This window comes from Oncorhynchus kisutch, linkage group LG5 (genome assembly GCF_002021735.2).
Source record: "Oncorhynchus kisutch isolate 150728-3 linkage group LG5, Okis_V2, whole genome shotgun sequence".
Classification (NCBI taxonomy): domain Eukaryota; kingdom Metazoa; phylum Chordata; class Actinopteri; order Salmoniformes; family Salmonidae; genus Oncorhynchus; species Oncorhynchus kisutch.
In genome coordinates, this window is record NC_034178.2 from 65,359,976 (window position 1) to 65,379,400 (window position 19,425).

At 40.6% G+C, this 19,425-nt stretch overlaps 1 protein-coding gene across 2 annotated transcripts in view; it reads left to right on the forward strand.

The window, feature by feature from the left end:
* The window catches only part of LOC109891655 (E3 ubiquitin-protein ligase Itchy-like), a 39,586-nt gene that overhangs the window by 6,510 nt on the left and 13,651 nt on the right, over nt 1–19,425 (forward strand). Inside the window, exons 5-13 of one of the 2 annotated variants that reach the window (XM_031825681.1) lie at nt 2,383–2,514; nt 2,874–2,925; nt 3,694–3,875; nt 4,412–4,571; nt 14,391–14,486; nt 15,114–15,288; nt 16,085–16,154; nt 18,799–18,883; nt 18,996–19,124. In XM_031825681.1, coding sequence (XP_031681541.1) covers nt 2,383–2,514; nt 2,874–2,925; nt 3,694–3,875; nt 4,412–4,571; nt 14,391–14,486; nt 15,114–15,288; nt 16,085–16,154; nt 18,799–18,883; nt 18,996–19,124 — 1,081 coding nt within the window. The remainder of the gene's footprint in view (nt 1–2,382; nt 2,515–2,873; nt 2,926–3,693; nt 3,876–4,411; nt 4,572–14,390; nt 14,487–15,113; nt 15,289–16,084; nt 16,155–18,798; nt 18,884–18,995; nt 19,125–19,425) is intronic. The other variant, XM_031825682.1, reaches the window with a different exon arrangement.

A 19,425-nucleotide genomic window follows, 5' to 3' on the forward strand; every position in this document is an offset into this window, starting at 1 on the left:
TAACACGAGTGTGTGATAGAAAAATTACGTGTTTACCTGGTTTGTTTGATATTAATAGGAAGACATTTCTGTTCTGTTTAATTCTGTGTTTCTGTAAAGAGATGCTTTCCACTATCTTCCTGCAGTTAGTCTGCTAGAGATGGTGATAAAAACCTAAATACGGGCGTTCCATAGACAAGATGATGTGTGTGTGTGTGTGTGTGTGTGACCCGCGATAGAGAGCCTGGAAGAGTTTAGAACAATGCCTCATTGTCTCTTCTTCCTGGCATCTGGGAAAATAAGCCGGGTTGGGGGTAAAACACCATCCTGTGTAGATAACCAAGGTGGCTTGTGGGAGATGGAACCAGTCGGACTAAGCATTTTTCGGGCCTATATAGTATCAGTTTTCTTTTTCATTTTCAGTTAGGTTGCTCAGCTGTTGGGCTGACTGGTTTCATTAGTGCCATAATTAATCGATATTGTTTAAAGATAATTGTTTGAAGAAATGACAGTCTCTCTCACTTGAATAGAATATTCCACAAGTGTCCCGCGCTCTGAATTTGCTCCCAATTATCACCTTTAAGATACAGGTAGATAAGGTATACTTTATTAATCCATACTAGATAGAAATGTGTCTTCTGCTTTTTTCCCAATCCCTGGGTGGTTTGAATATATATTTATAAACTGGGTGGTTTGAACCATGAATGCTGATTGACTGACAGCTGTGGTATACCCAGGGTATGACACAACCATTTGTTTTTCCTGCTCTAATTATGTTGGTAACCAGTTTATAATAGCAATAAGGCACCTCAGGGGTTTGTGGTATATGGCCAATATACCACGGCTAAGGGCTGTGTATGGGCACTCTGCTTTGCGTCGTGCTTAAGAACAGCCCTTAGCCGTGGTATGTTGGCCATATACCACACCCCCTCGGGTCTTGTTGCTTAAATATATATATATATATATATATATATATATATATATATATATATATATATATATATATATATATATATATATATATATATATATATATATATATATATATATAAAAACACACACTAGGTTGTAGAGGCTGGAGCAGAGGGTAGCCGCAGTACAGCGCCCAGTAAGCAGTTTATTGACAACGTTTCGATCTTCACCAGGTCCTCAACCTGTTTTTTGTTGCAGTACTTCCTTAGCCCAGCACCTACGTTTCTTTAAGGATGTGCATTTGATCACAAAGTTTTCTAAAGTTAAGAACTCCTCTCACCTAGGTCTTAATTGGACACGCATTGAAAATAACTAACAACAACCAGGACACTCTGCCCTCCACGGAAGAGTTTAACACTCCTGCTCTAATCCACTACTTCATGTCTGGTATTCTTTGTGAGACGGCTCTCGCCTCAGCTGGAATTAGAGGCGGCTCTCGCCTCAGCTGGAATTAGAGGCGGCTCTCGCCTCAGCTGGAATTAGAGGCGGCTCTCGCCTCAGCTGGACTTAGAGGCGGCTCTCGCCTCAGCTGGACTTAGAGGCGGCTCTCGCCTCAGCTGGACTTAGAGGCGGCTCTTGACTTTTAACTCAAGCATGTGAATGGGCTTACTTTGCCAATAGAATGAGTCCTTTCAGTCATGGTCGACGTGCTGCCCATGTGACCCTCAAAGATATATTCATGAATTCCTGCACTACAATCAGGGGTCAAAGACACACAGAAGTGCACCTCCTATGAGGGTGACCAAATATGCTACTGATTTAAATAATAATATTCACTGAGTGTACAAATCATTAGGAACACCTGCTCTTTCGATAAAAGACTGACCAGGTGAAAGCTTTGATCCCTTATTGATGTCACTTGTTAAATCCACTTCAATCAGAGAGGTTAAAGAAGGATTTTTAAGTCTTGATACTATTGAGACATGGATTGTGTGCCATTCAGAGGGTCAATGGGCAAGACAAAAGATTGAAGTGCCTTTGAACAGGATATGGTAATAGGTGCCAGGCGCACCGGTTTGTCACACTCCACCATTTCCCGTGTTTATCAAGAATGGCCCACCACCCAAAGGATATGCAGCTAACTGGGAAACATTGGAGTCAACATGGGCCAGCATCCCTGTAAAACTATTTTGACACCTTGTAGAGTCTATGCCTCAACGAATTGAGGCTGTTCTGAGGGCAAAAGGGGGTGCAACTCAATATTAGGAAGGTGTTGCTAATGTTTGCTATACTCTGTGTAGATGGTCAATACATGCATATCGTGCATGTTATCCCAGCCATCGCTTTTCAGGAACACAAGTTATATTTCTGATATTAGACGGGATACACCAAGGCTAGAATTCAAGCTGATCCATCCATGTTTACACTCTTTGTTTATAAACTAGCATCTATGCGTGTGTCTGTCTTTCTGTGTGTCTGTATGTCTGTCAGTCTCTGAGGTGGTGCAGATCTTACAGCTGTGTTCAGACCAGGACAACACAGATGTGGTGGGAGACCTGTCCATCTGTCTGGATGGCGTGCAGGTGGACCCAGAGACCTTTGCCTCTGCAGAGAGAGACCATGGTGAGGATTAGGGATGGGCAGGGTAAAGTGTCTGTGTTTGAGGCAAAAATGTTTGGTGTATACTATTGGTTATTCCAATTACAGTTTTTTTCGGATGCAACTGAAAGGGACATTGTACATCATTTTACTACTGCACTTGACGTACTCCACAAGCAATAAGCACATTTTTTGTTGTTGTTCATTTTGTCAATGCTTATAAATGTAACCTGCTAAATAGTTGCATTTGTACATTTTGAGTACAAACCTTTGAGTACTCAAGTAGTCGCGCCGATCCCAATTGAGGATGATGTGATTAATACATTTCACTAGATGAGTTGTATTCTGTTTGGGTTTGAATGCTTGATGGTTTTCTTTTTCAGCAGCTACTGCTCCCAACAGGGACGTGAGGCAGAACGAAGATGGAGGCAACAGGTATCATGTTTTATTAATACTATATTGTATGTCTTCTGTAAGTTCTCTGAGTGAATACTTTACTTTTTTTTGGGGGGGGAGATTTAGTGTGAGTAGGCAAAATACTTTTATGATATTACTCAGTCACACTAGCATATCTTCTGTCCATTGTGAATACTAGAGACGGGCACCGATATGTCAAGTTTAAATCGATGTTAATTGCATTTTTCCCGATTTTTATTAATATATCGTTTTACAAAAAACATTGCAACTGTCTCGGCACTGGGATGTCCAGAGAACTGCTTGCTGATTGCAAAGATCTTATCAAAGGACTTTAGGATCAATTATTGATCCTAAGCAATGTACTTTCTTGGTAAGGAAGAAGGGGGTGAACATTTTTTATTTTTCATGATAACTCTTGACAGTATGTAAATACTTATATTGTGTTCATAAATGTTTTTTGATCAGATTAAGTTTTGTAGTGTCATGTTTGCTGATGTCAGTGATGTGATCCTCCGGTATGTGTGTATTGTAAAATAAAAGTACTAGTGGGGGTGGTAGTAGTAGTAATGATGATGGTAGTAGTGGTAGCAGTAGTAGTAATGATGATGGTAGCAGTGGTAGCAGTAGTAGTAATGATGGTGGTAGCAGTGGTAGCAGTAGTAGATAAAACGTTTTGACCACCAAAAAGTAGGAGGCACTACCTACAACCAAAACGGCAAACAAAAAGTAATTGACTGTGTGCTGCATGCAATTTATTTAGACTTTTGGTGATGTCATACCCGCCAGGTCCAGCAGAGACACGTCACCTTCCAGTGACTCTACAGAGGACTGGGTGATCATCCCCAGTGGCCACGAGATCAACTGCACGGGGTCTCCTGCCCCATCCCCAGGGGGCACCAAGTCCACACGCCCCCCCAGACCTGCTCGTCCTCCTCCACCCACCCCTCGCAGACCAGCCGCCTCCCCAGGTGGGCACCACGCTAAGAAAGGCCCTAGACATAACCTAGCAATTCCATAATAATACAATATAAAATACCACAATACTATAGTAATACAATAGATAACCATAGAGGTCTCTGACAGAACTATTGAAAGACATTCCTTTCGTGTGTTGATGTGCTAATGCCAGGTCCATCTATTGCCTTCATGTAATGAACCGTTCATGTTTTCAAGCCATTTTGTGGAATGTAATGAAGTGCCATCCAGATATGCTATTCAACACAGATATGCTATGCAACACAGATATGCTATGCAACACAGATATGCTATTCAACACAGATATGCTATTCAACACAGATATGCTATTCAACACAGATATGCAGTCTAAAAGCATTCGCCTTATTTAGCAGCTTCTCATTAGCATCTCCTACTAGCGACCACAGCTAAGCTCTCCTTCGTCTATACCGTCTTCAACTAGCAACCGCAGCTAACTATTCTCCTCTGTCTCGTCGAACCTCCTCCAGCAGCTCCACCCCAAGACCATAGCTAACCTTTTCTCCTCCAGCGTCCTCTAGCAGCTCCACTCCCAGCGACGTGAGCGAGCCCCCGGCTTCAGGCGGGGGCTCGCCCCCACAGGCAACCAGCGGACCGGAAGCCATTGGGGCACCCCCAGCCGGAGGGCTCCCCCAACTCGGCCCTGTCAGCAACGGCCCACTGCCACCGGGGTAAGTGGACTAGGCTCCTAACCAGATGTGTATCATGAGCAAGTAAAAAAAGAACGCTCCCAATCAATCCGACAGAGCCCTGACCAGCCTGTCCATTGAAAATGTGCGCATGTGTTTGTCTTCATATCCAATTGTATTTGTTACATGCGCCGAATACAACAAGTGTAGACTTTACTGTGAAATGCTGACTTACGAGCCCTTTCCCAACAATGCAGTTAAAGTATGACAATGAACAATTAGATCAACAGAAACTAGTAACACAATAATATACTTTATACAGGCTATATACAAGGAGTATTGAGTCAGTGTACTGGGATGTGAGGTAGTTGGGGTGATTGAATGAGGTAATATGTACATGTCGGTTTGGTTAGGTCTTTAGCGTCATGTGTATGTAGGTAGGGGGTCTTTGGTGTCATTCATGGGTTTTAATGTGTGTGGAGTTGACTGTATGCCCTATATAGCCTTCTGTATGTATCCTACAATATATCCCCATGCTGTATATCCTGCATTGTGCTAATGTGAGCTTTAAGGTTGCAGTGTTTTCCCCTGTATGCATTTAGCAGCGCAACTGCCCAGTGCTTAACCATAACACAATGCAGCCACCACTATGGTTGAAAATATGGAGATTGGTACTCGGTGATGTTTTGGATTTGCCCCAAACATAACACTTTGTATTCAGGACAAAATGTTCATTGCTTTGCCGCATTTATTGCAGTATTTAGTGCCCTGTTGCAAACAGGATGTATGTTTTGGAATATTTGTATTCCGTACAGGCTTCAGTTAGGTTAGGTTAATAGTTAGGTTAATATTGTGGAGTAACTACAATGTTGATGATTCATCCTCAGTTCTCTCCCATCACAGCCATTAAATCCCTGAGCAGATCTCTGGCATCTGAGTTAGAAACAACGCCTGTATCTTTGTAGTGACTGGGTGTATTGATACACCATCCAAAGTGTAATTTATAACGTCACCATGAGGTAGTCATTCAAAAATCATGTTAAACAATTATCATTGCACACACAGTGAGTCCATGCAACTTATTTTGTGACTTGTTAAGCAAATCTTTCCTCCTGAACTTTTTAAAGCCATAACTAGACTGGAGAGAGAGGGGGAGAAGGCAAACTCCACCTAACGAGTTTCAATGTATGGAATCACTTGTATTTATATTTTATGTACATTTTCAGGATGGTTAAACAGGATGCAAACTTAAACTAAAACCAGATATAAAGTATGTAGAAAAGATACTGAAGCAATATATTTTTAAATAAGATCTGAGAATTAACAATCACCAAAATAAAAACTAGACAGTCAGGGATAATCTGAAATTCAAACAATGTAATTGTTATGTTCTTTTAATGTTTTAATCACTCAGATAGCATTAGACATGGCAAAATGTGTAGAATTGAAGGAGATTAGCTTTGAAACTGCAATTTCTCTCAGCCACATGACATTAGCTATAAAACTGTAACATTCTCTTTCTGTGGCCAAGAGGGCCTCTACAACCGTGCCATTGGCCACACCTACCATTAAAATTATAGACGGATAATTCTTTTGTTTGTGGGCAAATGTACAAAATCATCAGGGGATCAAATACTATTTTCCCCTCACTGTATATATACATACACATACCTATATAGATATACATACTTTTTTAAGAATATACCTTTATTATTCCCCCCAAACTCTACCACCCTTCCCCCAATTGGAGTAAACTAATAAACTATAACACTTAGGCTTCTACCTTCAGTTTATACATCTTTTACACATTTTACAGACACAATCTATTTTACAATAGTTATATTTTGTTTGTTTTTAGTCCTTCCTCTATTTCTGATGTCCATCCAGTTTGATTTCTATTTGTAACTGTGCTATTTCACAACAGTTCTGAATCTATAAACATTTTACAGACCCTGTATGTTTTGCATTGGTTATCTTGCTATTAGACCCTTCAGCTCCATTCAACCCCTCCCAGCTATCTCTCAACATCATCCATTTTGGGTTTCTATTGGCCATATATTTTTCAACTGTGCTGTGGTGCTTCACAAAATAATTGAACCTTTTCTATTCTCATAGCTTTTACAGATTGTAAATTATAAATAAATAAATAATTATTATATTATTGATTGATTAACTATGGCTTTTCAAATCACCTAGTATTGCGATCTGCAGCGTTAGTTCTAGGCAAATGTTGCAATTCTTAAGCCATTCCTGGACCTGTGACCAAAAATGAGCTACATATGGACAATACCAAAATAAATTATCTAATGACTGCCTCCTCATTTCCATATGTCTGTGTTAGCTGTATGTGTGACAACTCCACCAGTCCTATTTATGATATCATTCACTAAAATTATACCTTTTTTTTTTTAAATTCCCTCAAAAAATGTTTTTTTTAAATAAATTAGTATTTGAGTTTAACCACTATTTGTTGTATTATTTGTTCTGCCTTTTCAGGTGGATTAAACTGAAATTGCAACCAACTTTCTGAGGCTTGTTTAAAAAATAATCATGATTTGGAGATGATTTCCTTTTCAAACAACTGAAAGTGAGCAGGTGTAATCTGAATAAAGGGGAAAAGGCCCTTCTTGAACACAGGATGAGACATTCTTACCAATTTACTAGAGAACCAGTTTGGATTTAAGTATAACTGTTGTATGACTGATGCCTTTAGTGAGAGGTCTAATGCTTTAATATTTAATCATTTCTGCCCTCCAAATTCATATTCGTTATACAAATAGGCCCTTTTAATTTTGTCTGGCTTGCCATTCTAAATCAAATATAATCTTTTTTGTTCATAACATTTTTAAAAAACAGGTCACTAGGTGTAGGCAAAACCATAAGCAAATAGGTCAACTGTGATATGACTAAAGAGTTCATCAGGGTGATTTTTCTACAAATAGACAGGTATTTTCCTTTCCATGGTAGCAAGAGCTTATCTATTTTTGCTAAATTTCTATACAAATTTACTGGAGTGAGAATTTCTTTCTTTTGGGATTGGTATACTGAGTATGTCCACATCTCCATCAGACCACTTAATTGGTAAACTACATGGTAATGTGAAATTAGCAATTTTTTTTGTGTGGTTTTAATCCAGAGAGGATAGCAAAAGTATCTAGATCCTCTATGAGGCTGTGGAGAGATTCTAATTGTGGTTTTAAAAGAAAACATGAATCATCAGCGTACAATGACACCTTCGTTTTTAAGACATGGATTTCTAATCCCTTAATATTATTGTTTAATCTAATTTTAACAGCTAACATTTCGATGCCAATAATGAATAGATATGCCGATAGTGGACAACCTTGTTTTAATCCTCTAGATAGTTTTAAACTTTCTGAGATGTAGCCATTATTTACTATTTTACACCTAGGTTTACTATACATAATTTTAACCTATTTTATAAGAGATTCCCCAAAATTAAAATATTCTAGGCATTTGTATATAAACTCCAGTTGTACTTTATCAAAAGCCTTTTCAAAATCAGCTATGAAAACCAGGCCTGGTGTCCCTGATATTTCATAGTATTCTATTGTTTCCAGTACTTCCAGTCTTATATTATCTCCAATGTATTGTCCATGCAAAAAACCTGTCTGATTAGGATGAATAATATGACAATACCTTTTTAATTCTAAGCGCTATGCACTTTGCTAGGATTTCTGCATTGCAACACTGAAGTGTAAGAGGTCTCCATTTTTTTAAATGGACTGGATCTTTATATATACCATTTGGGTCCTGTTTCGGTAATAATGATATCAGACCTTCTTGTTGCGTGTCTGATAATCTACCATGTATATAGGAGTGGTTAAACATGCTAATAATGGTCCTTTGAGTACATCAAAAAAAGGTTTTGTATACTTCCACTGGTATGCCATCCAGCCCTGGAGTTTTCCCATCCTTAAAGGCTTAAATTGCACCAAGAAGTTCCTCCTCTGTAATTTGGCCTTCACTTGAGTCTTTCTGTACAGATATTAATTTGACATTATTATTAGGAGAAAAAAACATACAATTAGTTTCAGTTAGTGGAGATGGAGGAGTCTGAAATGAAAACATATTCCCAAAGTACTTTACTTCCTCTTTCAAAATATCATTTGGTGAATCATGCCAGACTCCATCATTCATTTGGTGAATCATGCCAGACTCCATCATTCATTTGGTGAATCATGCCAGACTCCATCATTCATTTGGTGAATCATGCCAGACTCCATCATTCATTTGGTGAATCATGCCAGACTCCATCATTCATTTGGTGAATCATGCCAGACTCCATCATTCATTTGGTGAATCATGCCAGACTCCATCATTCATTTGGTGAATCATGCCAGACTCCATCATTCATTTGGTGAATCATGCCAGACTCCATCATTCATTTGGTGAATCATGCCAGACTCCATCATTCATTTGGTGAATCATGCCAGACTCCATCATTCATTTGGTGAATCATGCCAGACTCCATCATTCATTTGGTGAATCATGCCAGACTCCATCATTCATTTGGTGAATCATGCCAGACTCCATCATTCATTTGGTGAATCATGCCAGACTCCATCATTCATTTGGTGAATCATGCCAGACTCCATCATTCATTTGGTGAATCATGCCAGACTCCATCATTCATTTGGTGAATCATGCCAGACTCCATCATTCATTTGGTGAATCATGCCAGACTCCATCATTCATTTGGTGAATCATGCCAGACTCCATCATTCATTTGGTGAATCATGCCAGACTCCATCATTCATTTGGTGAATCATGCCAGACTCCATCATTCATTTGGTGAATCATGCCAGACTCCATCATTCATTTGGTGAATCATGCCAGACTCCATCATTCATTTGGTGAATCATGCCAGACTCCATCATTCATTTGGTGAATCATGCCAGACTCCATCATTCATTTGGTGAATCATGCCAGACTCCATCATTCATTTGGTGAATCATGCCAGACTCCATCATTCATTTGGTGAATCATGCCAGACTCCATCATTCATTTGGTGAATCATGCCAGACTCCATCATTCATTTGGTGAATCATGCCAGACTCCATCATTCATTTGGTGAATCATGCCAGACTCCATCATTCATTTGGTGAATCATGCCAGACTCCATCATTCATTTGGTGAATCATGCCAGACTCCATCATTCATTTGGTGAATCATGCCAGACTCCATCATTCATTTGGTGAATCATGCCAGACTCCATCATTCATTTGGTGAATCATGCCAGACTCCATCATTCATTGGTGAATCAGGCCGACAGACTCCATCATTCATTTTGGTGAATCATGCCAGACTCCATCCATTCATTTGGTGAATCATGCCAGACTCCATCATTCATTTGGTGAATCATGCCAGACTCCATCATTCATTTGGTGAATCATGCCAGACTCCATCATTCATTTGGTGAATCATGCCAGACTCCATCATTCATTTGGTGAATCATGCCAGACTCCATCATTCATTTGGTGAATCATGCCAGACTCCATCATTCATTTGGTGAATCATGCCAGACTCCATCATTCATTGGTGAATCATGCCAGACTCCATCATTCATTTGGTGAATCATGCCAGACTCCATCATTCATTTGGTGAATCATGCCAGACTAGCCAGGACTCCATCATTCATTTGGTGAATCATGCCAGACTCCATCATTCATTTGGTGAATCATGCCAGACTCCATCATTCATTTTGGTGAATCATGCCAGACTCCATCATTCATTTGGTGAATCATGCCAGACCATCATTCATGGTGAAATCATGCCAGACTCCATCATTCTTTGGTGAATCATGCCAGACTCCATCATTCATTTGGTGAATCATGCCAGACTCCATCATTCCATTTGGTGAATCATGCCAGACTCCATCATTCATTGGTGAATCATGCAGACTCCATCATTCATTTGGTGAATCATGCCAGACTCCATCATTCATTTGGTGAATCATGCCAGACTCCATCATTCATTTGGTGAATCATGCCAGACTCCATCATTCATTTGGTGAATCATGCCAGACTCCATCATTCATTTGGTGAATCATGCCAGACTCCATCATTCATTTGGTGAATCATGCCAGACTCCATCATTCATTTGGTGAATCATGCCAGACTCCATCATTCATTTGGTGAATCATGCCAGACTCCATCATTCATTTGGTGAATCATGCCAGACTCCATCATTCATTTGGTGAATCATGCCAGACTCCATCATTCATTTGGTGAATCATGCCAGACTCCATCATTCATTTGGTGAATCATGCCAGACTCCATCATTCATTTGGTGAATCATGCCAGACTCCATCATTCATTTGGTGAATCATGCCAGACTCCATCATTCATTTGGTGAATCATGCCAGACTCCATCATTCATTTGGTGAATCATGCCAGACTCCATCATTCATTTGGTGAATCATGCCAGACTCCATCATTCATTTGGTGAATCATGCCAGACTCCATCATTCATTTGGTGAATCATGCCAGACTCCATCATTCATTTGGTGAATCATGCCAGACTCCATCATTCATTTGGTGAATCATGCCAGACTCCATCATTCATTTGGTGAATCATGCCAGACTCCATCATTCATTTGGTGAATCATGCCAGACTCCATCATTCATTTGGTGAATCATGCCAGACTCCATCATTCATTTGGTGAATCATGCCAGACTCCATCATTCATTTGGTGAATCATGCCAGACTCCATCATTCATTTGGTGAATCATGCCAGACTCCATCATTCATGGACGCAGACTCCATCATTCATTTGGTGAATCATGCCAGACTCCATCATTCATTTGGTGAATCATGCCAGACTCCATCATTCATTTGGTGAATCATGCCAGACTCCATCATTCATTTGGTGAATCATGCCAGACTCCATCATTCATTTGGTGAATCATGCCAGACTCCATCATTCATTTGGTGAATCATGCCAGACTCCATCATTCATTTGGTGAATCATGCCAGACTCCATCATTCATTTGGTGAATCATGCCAGACTCCATCATTCATTTGGTGAATCATGCCAGACTCCATCATTCATTTGGTGAATCATGCCAGACTCCATCATTCATTTGGTGAATCATGCCAGACTCCATCATTCATTTGGTGAATCATGCCAGACTCCATCATTCATTTGGTGAATCATGCCAGACTCCATCATTCATTTGGTGAATCATGCCAGACTCCATCATTCATTTGGTGAATCATGCCAGACTCCATCATTCATTTGGTGAATCATGCCAGACTCCATCATTCATTTGGTGAATCATGCCAGACTCCATCATTCATTTGGTGAATCATGCCAGACTCCATCATTCATTTGGTGAATCATGCCAGACTCCATCATTCATTTGGTGAATCATGCCAGACTCCATCATTCATTTGGTGAATCATGCGTGACTCCATCATTCATTTGGTGAATCATGCCAGACTCCATCATTCATTTGGTGAATCATGCGTGACTCCATCATTTGTAACAAGTTTTAATAATTTTTTTGGTAGCATTTCTATATTGAAGATTGAAAAATAATTTGGTGCATTTTTCCTCATATTCCATCCAGTTCGCTTTATTTTTATAATATATTACACTGGATCTTTCTTGAATAAGTTCCTCCATTTCTTTGTGTTTTTCCTCTAACTTATTCTGTGCCTCTATGGTACAGTTTTTGTTGCTATCTAACTGTACTGTTAGTCCTTCAATTTCCTTTGTTAATATGGAATCTTTTGATCTAAATTGCTTTTGTTTTATAGATGAGTACTGAATTGCATGGCCTCTAAAGGCACACTTAAGTGTCCCATACAATAAGGTAATCTGCTGTACCTGTTATGTCTGAAAAGTCAGTTATAAATTCTTCAGTTCTAGTTCTAAACAATGTATCATCTAGTAGACTTTGATTTAAATTTCCAATATCCTTGCCTACGTGGAAATTTTGTAAGAGTAATATATATGCCAATTATGTGATGATCCGACCGCATTCTGTCCCCTATCAACACGTTTTAAACTTTTGGTGCCAGAGAGAATGGAATAGAGAGAATGGCATAAGAAAGCAGTCAAGACGACTAGCTTGATTAAGCCTCCACCATGTATATCTCACTAGGTCAGGGTAGTTAAGTCTCCATATATCCACTAATTCCAATATATCCATGACATTCATGATTTCCTTAAGTGCCTGAGGGTGATAGTTTGTAGTGTGATTTCCTTTCCGGTCCATAGAGGTATTTAAGACCGTATTAATATCTCCCACCATAATAATAGTCTAGTGTTGCTTGTAGAGTTGATAAATTCTTAGATATATTGTCAAAGAAGCTTGGATCATCATTATTCAGACCGTATAGGTTAATAAGCCATATCTGTTTATTGTCCAATAACATGTTTAAAATAATCCATCTACCTTGAGGATCTGTTTGGACAATTTGCACATTTGGATCAAGATTACTGTCAATTAAAACCATCACTCCTTTTGAATTTCTTTGCCCATGGGATAAATATATCCCACCCCCCAGTCCTTTTTCCACAAAACTTCATCTAAAATTGTTGAATGGGTTTCCTGTAAACAATAGATATTTTATTCCTTTTGTTTTAGCCAGGTAAATACTGATCGTCTTTTCTTATTATCTGCTAGGCCATTACAATTGTAACTGGCTATACTTATTTCACCACTTACCAAACTGAGACACAACTTTCAATTCTATTTATCAAAAATATATGTTTGTAAACGTACCATTTTAAAAAGTAACATGATGATTGAGTGCCTATATAGCTGTACCATGATATTTGCATTGCTACTAAGTAAACCTCCAATTGGTCCCCACTATTCCACCCTCTAAAAGCCCTCCTCATCCCGAGTCTTAGGCAATGTTAGGCTGTTAGTCTAGGCACTGTTAGTCTAGTCGGCATTAGTCTGTTGTTAGTCTAGGCAGTGTTCGTCTAGTCTGCATTTGTCTGGTCGGCATTACTCTGTTAGTCTAGGCAGAGTTAGTCTAGGCAGTGTTAGTCTAGTCGGCATTACTCTGTTAGTCTAGGCAGTGTTAGTCTAGTCGGCATTTATCTGTTAGTCTAGGCAGTGTTAGTCTAGGCAGTGTTCGTCTAGTCTGCATTAGTCTGGTCGGCATTACTCTGTTAGTCTAGGCAGAGTTAGTCTAGTCGGCATTACTCTGTTAGTCTAGGCAGAGTTAGTCTAGGCAGTGTTCGTCTAGTCTGCATTTGTCTGGTCGGCATTACTCTGTTAGTCTAGGCAGTGTTAGTCTAGTCGGCATTTGTCCGGTCGGCATTACTCGGTTAGTCTAGGCAGTGTTAGTTTAGTCAGCATTACTCTGTTAGTCTAGTCGGCATTACTCTGTTAGTCTAGGCAGCGTTAGTCTAGGCAGCGTTAGTCTAGGCAGCGTTAGTCTAGGCAGCGTTAGTCTAGGCAGCGTTAGTCTAGGCAGCGTTAGTCTAGGCAGTGTTAGTCTAGTCGGCATTACTCTGTTAGTCTAGGCAGCGTTAGTCGGCATTACTCTGTTAGTCTAGGCAGCATTAGTCTAGTCGGCATTACTCTGTTATTCTAGGCAGCGTTAGTCTAGGCAGTGTTAGTCTGTTACATAAGGGTCAGTATGTCTATTGTAGAATACCTACGGTGGGTAGTTACTAATAGTTCGTATTAATAGTAAAACTTGGTGCACATTAGTTACTAGTAGAAATATTCTGTGTAATTGAATCAATTCAATTAATGTACTTGCAATTATTTTAATGAGGAACTTAACATTTATTTAGGTGTTAAGATAACATTTGTGCAAGACTGGTGCCCTTCAAATGTAGTTGCTGACTGTTCTGTGTTTTGTCTGAAGCTGGGAGCAGAGGGTGGACCAGAATGGGCGCATGTATTACGTGGATCACATTGAAAAGAGGACGTCATGGAACCGACCCGATTCTCTCCCCTCTGGGTAACAAAATAATTTATTCATCAAATCCTTAGTTCGTAATTCATATACTATATGTTTTGTTTTCATATGTCAGTAGTTTATCACTAATTCTACTCTTTAAAAATGAACCAATGTGTTTTGGAATATGTTAACTAATGCGTATCATACTCTGTATTATAGTTTTACATGGTACAATGTCAAATTCTTTGTGTTAAATGGGTTTCAATGAGAGCACCTGCACAAAGTTGATGTCACTATAGTTTGCTGTCACGAGAAACCCTGCACGGTACCTGTTCTCTCGGACCGAGTGATACGTGACATCAAACTTAACCGTGCCATTTTTGTGCACATCCTTCTGAAGACCGAAGGCCCTGGATTTCTTTACACTACACGCTGCCTCCCCTAGAGGAATATCGGCCCTATTGAAATAGTGCAGAAATGCCTCCTGCTGTTTCCTCAAGAGAAGTGTAGATATATATGTGATTGGATAGGTATAAGCAAGGTTACCACCCTATTACTTTCACCATTCTCACCAGTTCAGATCTTTTAGTTTTTTTTGTGAGAAATGATTCCTTTTTAAAGTATTCACACAGGGCCGTCATCAATCATCATGGAGAAGTAGAACCTTCCCTCTTCTGTCCCATGTAGGTGGGAGCGGCGAGTGGACCCAATGGGCAGGGTGTACTTCGTGGACCACATCAGCCGGACCACCACGTGGCAGCGCCCTACGCAGGAGTCGGTGCGTAACTTTGAGGAGTGGCAGCACCAGCGCAGCCAGCTGCAGGGGGCCATGCAGCAGTTCAACCAGAGGTTCATATTCGGGGTAAGACATGGGCTACGTCCCAATTCTCTCCCCTTCCTCCCAAACTGCACTAGTCTAATCCCATATTGACCCCTAGTCTCTATGCACTTGTGGAGATGTGAGATGATTTGACAGGTATAAGCAATATGGTGAAACTTGGCCTTAGAACAACCTGGCCTTAGAACAACCTGGCCTTAGAACAACCTGGCCTTAGAACAACCTGGCCTTAGAACAACCTGGCCTTAGAACAACCTGGCCTTAGAACAACCTGGCCTTAGAACTACCTGGCCTTAGAATTACCTGGCCTTAGAATTACCTGGCCTTAGAATTACCTGGCCTTAGAATTACCTGGCCTTAGAACAACCTTGCCTTAGATCCACCTGGCCTAACAGATTGGCAAATTGGAACTATTAACAAATTGCCTACAGCTGTTACATCATCTCAGATCTCCACAAGTGTATAGGAGGGAGTATGCTCTAGGGACGGAGGCGTAGGGTCTATATTTTTGGGAATGGGCCACTGATTTGAAAAGTAATGACTGGTATAAGATATATTGTGGATACTCCCTCTAGCCCATGCCTCCTTGGAATACTTAAAATAAGTAGTCCAACAGAAATGAATCCTCCCTTGAAGGAATCACAGTTCTGAACTGGTTGGGTTGGTGGAAGTTCTAGCATGGTGACCTTGCTTTCAGCTATCTAATCACTTATTAATCTGTGATTAGCTACCTTATAAGACCACTGTATATCATTGTAAAGAAGCATTATTCAACACACGTAAGCGCAGTTCATTTAACCTCCTTGTTTCTCCATTGTAGCTCCAGGATCAGCAAATAGCCGCAGCAAACAAAGAGTTTGACCCGCTTGGGCCGCTGCCACATGGCTGGGGTAAGTAGCACGATCCACCACAACGCGTTTTCCACTGTCAATACGCTCCGAAAGTGGAGACGTCACAATGTAAACATTTGTAGAAACGTCTTGCCAGTTTGTGGCAGCGTCATGTGTGATTAGATAACTAATGTCGTGTCTTTGGCATCATTAAAGTGAAGACTGTTATTTTATCAAATCAATTCTCTGTAATTATTATTACGTGATTAAACTAATCATGTAAATGTAATTAACTAGGAAGTCGGGGCACCAAGGAAAATCTTCAGATTACAAAGTTATAATTTTCCTAATATAACTCTTCAGATATTTTAACATCTGATCAATTAGTCTTCTAATTAATTAATTATTCTTTACCTCACATTAGTCTCATTCCAAACGTTGTAAATTGTTGGTTATCTGCACGAACCCAGCCTTTGCTATGAAATCATCCATACATCATTTGTATTAATCATTTATTTTCTAACTAAATTATCACAGAAATGCATAAACAAACAGCAGATATGGTTACAAGGAAATGATAGGGGAGGTGGGCTATGCCAATATGACGGCTTGGTGGACAAAGGGAAGTAGATGTGGACTGAAAAGGTTGGGAAAGACAAAAGGAGTCACTACACAGTTGATAATTATATTAATTGAAATGCTAATCCTTTGCACATGAACGCTGACTTATTCGTGAATAATTGTAATCAATATATATTTACGCTCAGTGTGTCGTCGGGATCTCTGTTGGAATCGTCCATCTTTCTGTTGGAAAGTTCATCCGAGCGTCTCTCTCTCTGCTTCCTTGAAGCCTTTCCTGGTTAGAATGGATACTTCAGAGTACCATTCAGAAATGTTGTTATAGGATAAATGTTTTGGCGGATGTCAGTCTTCGCATCACAGGTTGACATAATTTCTAGCTGCAGACTAGTAATTAGTATCTAAGATTTGCTCTTATTCTGTCAGGATCGATAGTCTCAGAGGTGAACCATTTCCCGCCGTGTAGCCAATGCTCCACGTGGTTTGGTTAGGAATTCAACACCCATTACAACCTTAGCTTATACTGATGTTTTCGTTGTCTGAACTCAACCTGTGCCCCCTCGGTGTCCATCGAGGTACACGTGGTCTAAAGAGGATTTCTTCAGGAGGGGTTTTTATTCGTAACATTAGAAAAGGGCTGTCCAATGAGCCAGATCATGTCTGTGCTCATGGGAGCGGGCCAATGACTTAGTTAAACTTTAAGGGAATACAATTCTCACATTAACGGTTTAACATCACATTACACCATTTCACAAATAGTTTCATCTTTACTCATTCATTTTATGGAATAATTAGACACAATCCTCATAACGGAGGCACCTGTATAAACAGTTATGGTAATGTGGCTGGGTCACACATGAAACAAAACGGAAACACATTGTCCAAAACATGGATATTGTTCAGTTCTCAAGTTCTGTGATGTAGAAGAAGTTCCTTTGTTCTACTCTCTCTCTATACTGCATGGGTCTGCTCCAGGAATTTACGACATGAGATAACAGAACCTGGGTGTAGGGGAGAGAGGGGGATGCCACGATCTATACCCAGAAAGGGCCACGTCATGACACAGCTACTGTATAAGTAATTTATTTTCCCCCACAGTTAGCCAGGTTAGTTAGCTTACTAGCTACAATGACTTCCAGTTAGTTAGCAACTGCTCCTACACTCTTTGGCTTTACTGTAACACTGGTGTCACATGTACAAAAATTATGAGGTGTCTCCAGAGGTGGATTCACTAGAAAACCAACCTAACGTAACAGGCGTAAAATAAACTCCTGAAACTAGATCCCCTACATACTGGTCAAGACCAGAAGAAAAATAAACTGTTGTGAGGTTCTGCACTCTTCAACCAATCCAGTAAATGTGGAGGAGGAGTTTGGATGAAGTGTCACCTTGTAAACATCCAAAAGCGGAAGTCTACCATTTCCCCTGAAAACCGGAACATCTGGTTGTTAGGGACTCTGCAGAGGCTACTAGAAACCAACCGCAATGAAATGGCGAGAGACCTATCAGAATTTGGCCAATAGAAACTCTAATTTCCGAAGCAAAAAATAAAATAATGTTTTGCAACTTTGCTACGGTACTTTTTATCAGTTTTTCTTCTCCCCAATTTCATGATATCCAATTGGTAGTTAGTCTTGTCTCAACGCTGCAACTCCCGTACCGACTCGGGAGAGGCGAAGGTTGAGAGCCATGGCTCTTCCGAAATACGATTCCACCAATCCACACTGCTTTTTGACACAATGCCCACTTAACCCGGAAGCCAGCCGCACCAATCTGTCTGAGGAAACACCGTACACCTGGCCACCGTGTCAGCGTGCATGTGCCTGGCCGCCACAAGGAGTCACTAGAGCACGATGGGACAAGGACTACCCAGCTGGCCAAACCCACCCTTAACTCGTACGACGCTGGGCCATTTATACGCCGTCTCCTGGACGCGGCCGGCTGCGACACAGCCCGGGATCAAACCCGGATCTGTAGGGAAGCTGCCATCTGTGCCTTTGACCGCTGTGCCACTCGGGAGGCTCTTAATCCACTTTGTAAATGTATAACTGTAATGGAATCTTTGTGTGGCATGATGCAGGATTCTAAGTCTCGTTCTTGCGGTTTGTTTTGATGTCTACTGCAGAGAAGCGAACAGACACCAACGGCAGGGTATATTTTGTTCACCACACATCGCGGATGACCCAGTGGGAGGACCCACGGACGCAAGGGTCAGTTTCACTTCCAAACAAACAACCCAAATACTGACTGTAAATAACGGCTCTTGTATGACTGTCGGTGCCCTGTAAATAAGTGTGTGTGTGTGTGTGTGTGTTGGTGTAGGCTGCTTAATGACAAGCCTCTACCTGAAGGCTGGGAGATGAGGTTCACTGTGGACGGCATCCCCTACTTTGTGGACCACAACAGGAGAACCACCACCTACATCGACCCTCGCACAGGCAAATCCTCCCTGTGAGTCGTGTGCACTCACTCACTGACTCCCAGTGACCCTTTGGTTGCTGGCCCTCCAGCCCACTACTCACTCACTATCTCACTTACGCGCTAACTCACTCTTGCACGTACGCTTACAGTCCAAAGGATTAAAAAAAGATATATATATCCCAGGTGCACAGACACACACACCATTGTGCCATCCACTCACCCACCTAATTGTATCACTCAAAATATGTTGAATGTTATTTACTCCAGTGAGACCCATCAGATAAGCACATAAACAAATGTCATTGTCAACAAACTCATGTATTTCATGCTT